Source organism: Bidens hawaiensis, unplaced genomic scaffold, assembly GCF_021521415.1.
Source record: "Bidens hawaiensis isolate Kalapana, Puna unplaced genomic scaffold, B.hawaiensis_p1.1 tig00034742_1, whole genome shotgun sequence".
NCBI classification, from domain to species: Eukaryota; Viridiplantae; Streptophyta; class Magnoliopsida; order Asterales; family Asteraceae; genus Bidens; species Bidens hawaiensis.
In genome coordinates, this window is record NW_027505336.1 from 111216 (window position 1) to 122500 (window position 11285).

Sequence of the window (11285 nt, forward strand, 5' to 3'; positions counted from 1 at the left end):
CTGCACCGGTTACCAGCTCCGGGGGAGAATAGAAACCGTAAAAGAAAGAGAGAACCAAACCGCTCTGAACTGCCCCTTCTACAAGCTTTCAAAGCTAAGATGGAATGTTCAAGACTTTAAACCGCTCTCAAATGTTGGTGGGAACAATATAATATATAATTACTTTATTATTTTTTTTTTACTTTGAACCTTATACATACTTTTCATCTTTTACTTTTAACCATATATTTTTCATCTTTTATAATTTCGACGACCCTTCAACACTGGTTCGACAGAACGTTTCAACACTACTTTTTTCATTGTTTTATGCCCACGCCGGAACGTGAGGGCTAAATACTAGTTTAAGACAAAATCAAAGAAAAAAACTTAACAAAATTAAGTTTCAAGTTATAAAGGATTAGTATGGGCCAATTGGGCCATAGACTCAATTTATTTCAATATGTATAGTGGGCCACAAGACTTCATACAGGGCCATAAACTACTTTTTTAAGAAATTACGTGGGCCTCTATTCCCACCTAAAGAAGTAAAGAGCTGGGTCCGTTGGTGGCTAATTAGTTCTAAAACATCTTTATAATTAGGGTAAACGTGGTACATTAAATGGGTAAGCGGTCACTGCCCTTTTTTTGTTTAGTAGGTAAATTTACGCGAGTTCGTCCGAAAATTCTCATAGATATTAAGCACGGTCACCCCCCAAGATACTGGGTTTGTGACTTCGGTTACCACAGTGACTAAGCCCAAGCCTCGCCACCGGTTGGGCTGGGTAACCGCCACAACCATTCCAAGTTTTCATAGCAGGTTAATTCATGCAAGCACGTCTTATTAATACTTGATAATTTCAGCAAAACGTACATGTTATTAACACTTGGTAATTTGAACAAATGAAACCCATTGCTTGGTAATTCAGGCAAGCCTGTGCCTTGTTAACACTCGATAATTTGACCAAGCATGACCCGCCGCTTGGCAATATGAGCAAATGTATGTGCTATTAACACTTGGTAATTGAACAAGTGTCACCCGCTTGGTAATTTGAGCAAGTGCACAATTATTTACATTTGGTAATTTGAACAAGTGTGCATCTTATTAACACTCGGAGTGCCAGCCCAGAGCCCCTTATAACGGAGTGTCTTATTAACAACGAGCTTAAACTGTCTCAAGACGTCTGGTCCTAACATAGGTTACCGCCCCATTTAGCACCAGCCTAGAACGACACGTAAACACCGATAACTGTAAAACAAAAACAAGGTAAAAAGATGGTAGATATGAAGCCACCAATTGATATCTGTAAAATTTCAAACTATAAGCAACTCCTACTTTCAAATTATATTTAATAAAATAAAACACATTTGCGATTATAAATTGAATATCACGTGACTTTATTTTATGTAAAGTATGCTTCTATACTAATATCGGGCATAAAAGCGTTTTGCAACGATAACTGCAAAGACATAAAACTCACATATTTCAAGTTTTCAACATGATCTTTGCTTCAGTCAATTTGGTACTCTCCTGTCTCACCAGTTTCAGTTCCATATCTGGACTCTTTTAGCTGCACCAGTCATGTCCTTCAGGTACTCAAAAAAAAGATATCCTGGATAAAACATTCACAAAAGATTACAATAATATGTAGCAACTGGAAATCGACTGCTTGAAATTAAGATAAAGGGCCTGATTCAAGATGGCTAATCTCCGATTACAAGGTATAAAAACCCTAATTTGATAAACATAAACATCGACAAGACATTGAACGAGAGCGTAATTTTAATACTACTCCTAACCGTAGTTCTCAAATGCGTTAAGCGTACTCAAGGAGTATAGGCCTCGCTTAGGGCCTAGGCGCAAGGCGCAAAATAAGCGAGGGCCTGAGGAAAAATAAGCGCACTTAAATAAAACATTTAAAATATATTATGTATATGAAAAATAATACTATTCTTCAAATAAAATAAACAAAAGCTATTATATAATATTTAATATCATCTAAATAGTACCAAAAGTTCTAAAATAGTCAAGATTCAAATGTGATTCCAAAACTTGAATTACAAAATGTATCAATATAATGCCTTTGGCTTATCCTAGATCTAAGTTTCAATAGCACCCCTTGCGTTTCTTTTGCGCGGCTTTTATGTTCTCATGTTCTTGGCATAGACATGCCGAAGCGCTCGCCTAGGAACTAGAAGCGCATTTATTGAGCTTTGCCTGAAAAATGAGCCTAGGCGCAAGAAGCGAGGGCTTTTAATAACTATGCTCCTAACAGTTACTAGATTGTTACTTCCTAAAACCGTCAACTACTTTCCACTTTGAATTACCTCCCGCCAGTAGCAACCGGGTCTGCCCCGACCTGTTCTGATGGTTTGTATCATAATATTGTTTTTTTGTCATTCATAACCATGGCTAATTTGTTTGTTGTCAATGTCATTCATGTTAATGGAGGTAAACGCTATCTCTATTCTTTAGCAACACAATGTAATAAAAACAACAATCTAAAGTTTCTTATGTTCGTTTTGTAGAGTATGCAATGCCGTTATTTGATATGATTAAACTGTACTTGTCAAACTTACAATCTAAAGTGGACTACTTTGGAAATGTATAGAGGAATCAAAATGAACAATATGAGTAAACGATTAACGGGTCGAAAAGCAAGTCTTTATAGTGCAGGTAGGGTTGGGCTTACCCACAAGCATCTTTAAACTCTCTTGCCAATTTTATTTATAAATCACTAACGCTTTGGATACAATTACAAAAAGCGGATAATAGATTGATAGTTAGCATCAATGTGCTAGTATATAGACAGAAGATAGAAAACTATCACTGTATAAGTATATAAAAGAGAAGAGCTAGTTTCTTTGGTGTACATAAAGGACTGACCGTTTTATGTGTGTATATTTTATTATCTTATATAAAATACACAAGATGGGGGAGGGGGTTGTTAACTATACAAGTGGGGTTTATCTTGGATTACCAATTGGGTATGCCAAAAGACTCATTTTCTCATTCTTCAAACATTTTAGACATTTGCTGATCACTCTGTGCGTGTGTGTGTGTGTATAAATTCCAGGTGTGTATGATATTAGGAGTTGCTTTGATGATCTGATCATAGCACCTATTGGAGGATTAAGGCAGATCATTGTCGCAGCCAATATATGCAAGCTTCTCTTGAAAAGACAAGTATTCAAAAGAAGCCAAAGGCAGCCATGGTATTTCAAACAACAGGAAACAGTTTGATGGTATTATAACCAACTTTGAATAGAGAAGATCCCTTTAAACTATCTTAGGGTAACACATTGAAAGATTGCTAAGAAGGACATAGAATGAGTCAAGAAACTTACTTGCAAAAGTGCCAGCTCTTCCTTCACTTCATTTTGACCACCGTGTTGTCTGCATATCTGTAAAAAATATTTCCGCTGTTAAATTCCCAAAAAAACATACATTTCTAGAGTAGACACATGTAGACTGTAGCTGGGATAGAAGAGAGGAAGTAGAAACACACTACCTGAATTTAAGTGTTTGTGAGGCAAGTCCCAAACCATAAGCTGCTACTCAGAATAACCATGTGAAGCCGTCTGTAATACCAGAATGGAAGAAATGCAAAAACAGTGGCATGTGACTGCCATGGTTAAAGCTTTCCATTATTTCTAGACTAAAAAAAAACACAGTTCCAAGCACAAATGTTGAAGCGTATTTCATATGCATTTGTTAAATGCAAGAGAGCTTTCTTGTCATCCTATTTCTACCAGAAATAAAATTTTGAAATAAAACATGAAACCTTATTTAGCATAAAAGGAAACCGTGACCAGTAATGCATGAAACACAATTAAAATGATTGGACCATCAAAATCCCAGATATGCAAACTGCTAAGAAGTAAGAACAGTTCTAAATATACAAACTTCTAAAATTGCAAAATTTTAATTACGTGAAGTTTGTCAGATGGTAACGTCATCTGCATCAGACAAACACACTTCTGCGTTGAAGCTACATTCTAAAATGACAGCATGGGAAAACAAATGGAAGAATATCAAGTCAGATTATTATTTATCATCATCCCAATCATCAATCGTATAAAAGTACAAGCGGTGGCAAGTATAGTATTGCCTGTGATTGCAGTATTTATGAAACAAAATACATAAACTAAGTCAAAACAATAAGATTCATAGCACTACCTGCAACATTTTATTGTACTATTTAAAAATCTAGCACCGGTACATGGTTTTCTTGGTTTTCTTTGAGATAAACGGATGATTCACAAGGAATACGCCTCCAAGTCTCAAGTATTTCACTAAACTTTCCTATCTAATTTTCTTCTCCTTCTCAACTCTACCTACCTTTTCTCTATACAACTCGATCCACCGGTTGCAAATCCACAGTATACTAACTAAAATAGCGGCAACCACAACGCAAACCCACGAAACCCAAACCCACCTAGGAATAACACTATCCGCAGCGCCACTAAAATAAAAAACAATCATTTTGTAAACAAAGATAGGCCCGAACACCCCTCTAACAACCGAATACAACGCGTAAAAAGGCGGAGACAAAACATTGAACACCTGGTGTGCGACTTTCGACTCGGGCTTCAACGCGCCAGCAAGCGTCCACACGTTCTGAAAGAAGCTAGTGACCTCCGCGAGAATAAGCAGGACCAGAATCCCGTAGGCGCCATGGGCGACGAGGTACCGGCATGTTACGAAGACGAAAAGAGTGGCTAAATGGTGGCCGATGAAGAGGACGTCGGTCGGGTTGAAAAGGAGGTAGTGGAAGAGGTCTGTGGTGAAGTAGGCAATGCTGTATTCCAATACGGTGTTTTGGGAAGTGGTGTTGGGTGAGGCGAAGGTGTGTGTGTGGTTGGATGGTGTGATTGTGATGGAATTGATGGCTAAGAGGACTGCGGGAGTGCCGTGGGCGAGTGAGATGAGGCAGCTGGCGGCGATTGGGCGGAGGGTGGTGGTCCAGTGGCGGAAGAGGAGGAAGTGGGCGGAGGAGTAGATGGTTAAGAAGATGGAGAAGAAGAGTGGGAGGTATGGTGATGAAATTGGGATGGTGGGATCCATTGGTGAAACCCTAAATAGATTGTTAATTAACTGATGAATCCAAAGTGTGTGTGTTAATAGATACAGAAACAGAAGCAAAACCAAGTGGCAGCTTCTCCAAGTGTCAACCGCCATCACTTCCTCAGTTAGGCATCTTACCGGTTTTACTCCTTACTTTTACTAGTTTCCTACCATTTCCTTTTACTTTTTGTCAAGAGACGACAAAATTTCATCTGTTAGGTGGTTCGTTATGGGCGTTCAAAGGGGCGCTTATGAGACTGTTTTGGAAAGTAACACCATCAAGGGGCGGCTTTGAATGGACGCTCAAGGGAGAAGATGGGGGGGGGGGGTCACGAAGACTGGCGCTAATATGTGGTTTTTGTGGGTCCTCCTCGTATCCTAATAGTATTAGAGCATTCTCAACCCATCTCACATCCTCATTTCTATAATTACACTAAAAAACAGTACATTTCTTTCTCTTGTTTAATTAAATAATATTTTTTATACTTTTTTTATTACAGTTTTTTCTCTCTACCCGATAATTTACAAAAAATCACTACCTTTTCCTCAAATTTACAAAAAATCACTATCTTTTCTCTCTCCACCCTATAATTTACACTCACAATCACTCAAAACTCAACCCTATAATTTACAAACTCCCCTCACAAAATTTTGGGGGATAGGATGAGAATGCTCTTATGACCATTTAAAAATTAAATATAAAAAAATAAAAAATTAACCTATTTTACTCAAACAACTTTCTATAATAAATTCTTAAACAAACACTATTATTTTACTTAAAAAAATCTCTCTACACCATTTTACTCAAACAAATCTCTTAACCTTCTACAACCATGAACCCAAACCCAAACCCAAACCCAAATCCAAGCTTGAGCTCAAACCAAAACTCAAACCTGAACCCATGGTATCTGCTTAATTGTGGTGGTCTTTTTTGCTTGCAAATAGCAATGACCCTAACAACCATTTCTTTGCCAACCAACAAGGTTATAGAGACCCATAATGCCTCCACCCATTCAACCGTTCAACGATATCTCCTTTCGACCACCAATGTCGTATATGTCTTCGCAAGTACCCGAAACCCTAATACCCCAAACCCAAGTATCCGAACTGCAACTTCGTCGTAAACGAAGTCATAAAAAGAAACCTGACGGTCAAACAACTAGGGAAAGGTCGAAAGATTAAAGTGGGACATGGATGAGGCGACGGTGTTGGCACGTGCATGGATTGACTCTTCTAAAGACTTAACTCAATGTAAATTATAAAAATATTTATATACATTTCATGTTTAAAGCCCCTTGGGGCGTTAAACCATATAGGGGCATTATAGTTTGGGGCGTTAAAACCCCCAGTACGCCCTTGGCCATGACGTGGCATTGTGGAAGGGCTTTAAAGCCTCCCACCATAGTAAATAGCCTTATTAGTTTTAAGTTTAAAAGATTCGAACTCAGCACCACCCAAAAACCAAAATGAAACCCCTTTACAACAAAGCTTGACGCATGATGGCTAATATGATTTCTTTTAAAGAAAAACTAGAATTTATTTATTATTATTGTTCAACAATAATCCATGCTAATTTCATTTTGGTTTCCATGACAACTAAACGGTGATCATCAAAATCCAATTGTACGTTTTAAAATTATGAATTACCTGTCATATCACCAACAAACATTAGAAAATCATGTTAAATCTCTTTAATATATAAAGTATGAATTACTTGTCATATCACCAACACACATTAGAGAAATTAATGTTAAATATCTTTAATACTTCTATAAAGTTGTTGCAGGGCTGCAAAAGAGGCGTTAAAGCTAAGGTAAGCACTCATAAGCCCGATACGCCATGCCTTTGTGGCGTTATGTTGTGTTAGTTATGGGATTTAAATTAACATAATAACGGGCAACTAGCAAATCCCAACTAATAAATAAGTTAGTTAAATCACACTGCCTACATGAAAGTAACATGAAACTTTAACTAGTCCAACCACAACTAGCCCGAAAATGAAAAAGTAAAAACAAACGTTTCTAAATATAGAAAAGAAAGGCATGTGATAGTTGAAATCATGCATTAGTACCAACCATTTCACCATTGCTTAATTTAACACCATCACATCATGCATACAACAAACATCATGCCAAAATTCTTTCTAACCACCATAACTTATAATATTACACACCACCACTCACTTGATTTCCCCTTCCTCCACATCATTTGTTACCACCCCATTCCCATTAGCAGCCTCTAACCCGATTTCTTCTTCATCTTCGTCTTCATGTTCATCCCTTTTCATGTACAACCCCAGTTGTTCCAACGGATTGCTAGACCCAAACTTGAAACTACCTAACCTATCAAGCGAATCGTGTTCAGGACTTATCTCATCAAAGCAACTTGGCAGAAACTGTTCAGGGTCTGCAGTCCTTAGCATTTCTAAGTCTTTCAGGAATCGAGATGCCTCATCAATCTCAACCGTCTTTTCGATCTATATTCAACAAAAATCATATCATCCATTCTCATAATAATATTTATTGTTACCAATAATTATAAGAAGATTAAGATACCTTTAACAATGCCTGTCGAGCTGCTTCACGTTCAAGGTCTCGTTTTCGTTTTGCCTCTGCAGCAGCTTCCGCCTCAACTCGCCTTCTAGCATTTTCTGCCGCTTTGGCTTCTGCTTGTAGCCTCGCTTTTTCTAGTCAATATAAAAGTCAAATGCATTTTATTTAATTCACCTTCAAAGCCTCAAACCTTTGTAATTTATCAATAATTTCAAGCTCTTTCTAACCTTTCCTTTTTTGATTTTCAAGTTGTTCTTTCTCACGACGTAATTTCTCCGGGTCAGCTTTTTCATCCTGCAAAATAAAATAACACCAGCACTATACAATCTGAAAAGGCTGGTAGAGTGGTAGGTATACTGCAGGATATAGCAACTGATTTTGTTACCAACCTGATTGAATGTTTTTTCACGAGCTTTTAAAATTGTATCAGCAAATCGGCCTTTTAAAAGAGCAGCCCTGTAGAGCTTATCAGGTGAAACCGGCCTTCCACTTGGAGCACTATCCCCTGCATTTGGAGAAACAAATGATGTTACCAAAAGACCTACAAACAGTAAATAATGGACATGTGTGCAATGCTTACCATCATCTTTCTGGCTATCTGATTCATTGGAGTTTGGCTTCTGCTCAGCATGATCTGATGCACTAACTGTGACTAAATATCATGTGTATCAACCAGCCATAAGAAAAACTTGTAAAAAATAAAAGTAAAAAAAAATTGTTACTCTATGTTTATTATATAAATAATAAAAAAAAAACTCACTCTTTTCAACAGGATAAGTCATGCCTGTCTTCTGGTCTATATCTGCTCCAGCCACAGCGGTTTCCTATATATATGGATATTAGGTACACAAGAGATTTCACTTGGCAAAGGTTACATAATGGTGTCTGCTGTCTCGGACTAAATATCATATACGCATAATAAACTTAGAAATTCAGGTAATACCTTTGCTCCACTAAAAGAACTAGAAGCTTTAACATCTTTTAGCTCATTTTCAGCAGAACTAGAATCAGAATCTGAAAGCAACCATATAAAAACAACTATCAAACAATATAAGGTAATCTAAAATGTCATATTTATACAAGACCTATTATAACAAAACCATCAGGTTAAACATACAGACTTTGAGTTTGACTAGCAATTAAATAGGATAGTAGAGCAATAAATAGGTTATGCTCTAATTAGTTAGAAGAGATGGTATTCTTTGTACTGTGAAACTTTAACTATCTAACATATCCAACTAAAACTATGCATCACTTCAATTATATGAACTTTAGCTTAAAAATAGAAATATTAATAACTGTTTCTATTTTTTCTCTAGCTTACACTTCTCTTATCCTTTTCAATCATCTTCACTTGTCTGCTATAGAAAAAAAAAACTACCATCTCTACTTCTTTACAATGATTAGAAACCGTTGATTTAGCACCAAAACAGTTACTATGTTGATTATATTCCTGTTACACCAAAACTTCAAAGCTAAAATAGTTTGTGTCTAATAAAAGAACTGTTAAGTGTCCTTTAAAGTGTAAATATGATTGACATATTTCATACATATTGGAAACTATATTGTGAAAACAAGGATGGCCATGTAAACAATCAATGATCCTAACAAACTAGCATTCCCTACAAATGAACAAAAGCCAGATATTTATCAATTCTCATTCAACATACCCTATGGGGGAGTTCAATGGAGACCATTTGAGCACTAAAGTTCATTGGTTAAAGCTTGATAGCTTAGTTTTGAAATGTTACCAATTCAGCCAATAGAAACTCAAGTACTCAATGGAAAGTAGGCAACACTATTGGGGATTAAGATGGTATTCTCTTTTATGGTAAAGCATATAGAAGCTCAACTAGTAAATCAAGAACCTATCACAACCATCAGTATATTTTTAAGAATAATTTAATACAAATCATGATAACAGATATACATAACATAATTACCATGTGCTTCTTTGGCGTTATTTATGTTTGTTCCTTTATCCAATTCAATTGGAGTGTGACTTGAAACAGGAGGCTCATTCCCAGCAAGATCTGCATCCTCATCCGCAAGATCATTCCCTGCAATATGTTGAAACAAGTAACAATATAAGCATGGAAACCTACTACTAAGTACTAACGGTTATCAAATATACATCAACAGGATACCTTTGTACAGTTGCATAGTTGAGTTGCTAAGCCCTGATTCATTCAGAAGCTGCATTCAAAACAGAAATATGCTCGTATCAGTATATCATGACATAGGCCATAATCTTCTGTTGTGAATGAATGGTTGACAAACATAAATACCTCAATAACGCAAGGTTCTGCCTTGGCCTGATTTTGTTTCTCACGGATATGGTCATCTAACAGCTTGCGTAATTCAAAAACGGTCTTGTTATTAAGATTGTCAATATCAACCTCAATCTCATCCTCTCCAGCATCATTCTTGTTTGAACCATGTTGCCTCAAAAAATTGATGATATTATCTGGTAAATCTCCCAGATGAGCTTCCAACTCCCTACTTAGTCTATGTTTTTCATCATCACTCATCACTGGCTTAACTGGTTCTGGGTTTGGTTGAATTGTGGTAATTTTTCTCTTCTTTGAGGAAGGAGTTGGCTTAACTAAATTAATCTCCTCATTAACCCCCTGCTGTTGAGAACCACTCGCTGGTAGCTTCTTCTCAATAGGCTTCCATCTTAGCTCAAAAAACTTACTAAGAACATCTGCCATTATATGCACATCATTGCCTGGAGGATTATACGTCATGGCATTGGAAAATGTGAGCCTGACATCAGCAAGAAACCGAAATGGACTAGAATAACTTCCTGATCCAAGTTTTGCCTTTACTGTCCCTAAATCCATCGGTTTCTTAATAACATTAAAGTAATCAGGAATCTTCAATGCAACAACATCAACAGGCTTATTGAACACCCAACCATTCTGATGTGTCATCAGCTTCTTTAACAACCCCTCACACTGTTTCCTTAAAAGTAGACTGAAAGTCTCAGGTACCGCTAAATTAGCACCTCGACTCAAGCTACTTACTTTCTGAGCTTGTGGATCAACCGATTTCCTCACGTCTGTTTGGTTTCCTTCTTCCTTGCTGCAGCTAACAATATTACTAGACGATGACACCGTAGCATTAGCCCTATCCACATCAACTCTCTTCTGAAACGTCCTAACCTGATCAAGCTCAGAACGCAACCGAAGTAACCACTTCTGTTTCTCAGAAGACGCCAGCATCGGCAAAGGAACGCTTCGTATAGGCACACCAAAACCATCTTGAGAACTCAACTTAACCCATTTCTTTCTAGGTCCACTTGAATTCTCATTACCATCATGTCCAGAACATCCAGATTCTTCATTAGGAAGAACTCCACCAGAACACGCATCGGGAAACCGATCCTTCTTCGCCATGACGCTCCCGAAATATTTTCAACAAGACATCAATCTCGCCTAAAGAATCGACAACTAACTATTAATTCATTCCGCTATAATCACTAATAAGTTAAACACCACATGCACTCTCTATCTCTAACAACAGCATCAAATTAAGGCATTATATATACACTTCAATTATTAGGTTAAATTATCTGCTTCAGTTTTTCATAGATCGCGAATTAAGCCTGATCTAACCGCAAAAATGGATCTATTTACAAGCTTCAATTCGCCGGATAAGTTAACTCAGCATGATTCAAACGCACC

At 37.1% G+C, this 11285-nt stretch overlaps 1 protein-coding gene and 1 pseudogene across 1 annotated transcript; both read right to left on the bottom strand.

The window, feature by feature from the left end:
- Positions 1-4260: 4260 nt before the first annotated feature.
- On the bottom strand, positions 4261-5044 carry LOC143612541 (TLC domain-containing protein At5g14285 pseudogene; annotated as a pseudogene).
- Positions 5045-7164: 2120 nt separating this feature from the next.
- Positions 7165-11000, bottom strand: LOC143612530 (transcription factor GTE9-like). The gene is made up of 10 exons (XM_077086495.1): positions 9885-11000; positions 9744-9792; positions 9540-9656; positions 8540-8610; positions 8357-8420; positions 8177-8248; positions 7986-8101; positions 7824-7890; positions 7600-7730; positions 7165-7520 (listed from the first exon to the last, which is right to left on the bottom strand). Exons 1-10 carry the CDS (start codon positions 10995-10997, stop codon positions 7224-7226), a joined length of 2097 nt encoding a protein of 698 aa, XP_076942610.1. The 5' UTR covers positions 10998-11000; the 3' UTR covers positions 7165-7223.
- Between the last annotated feature and the right edge of the window lie 285 nt (positions 11001-11285).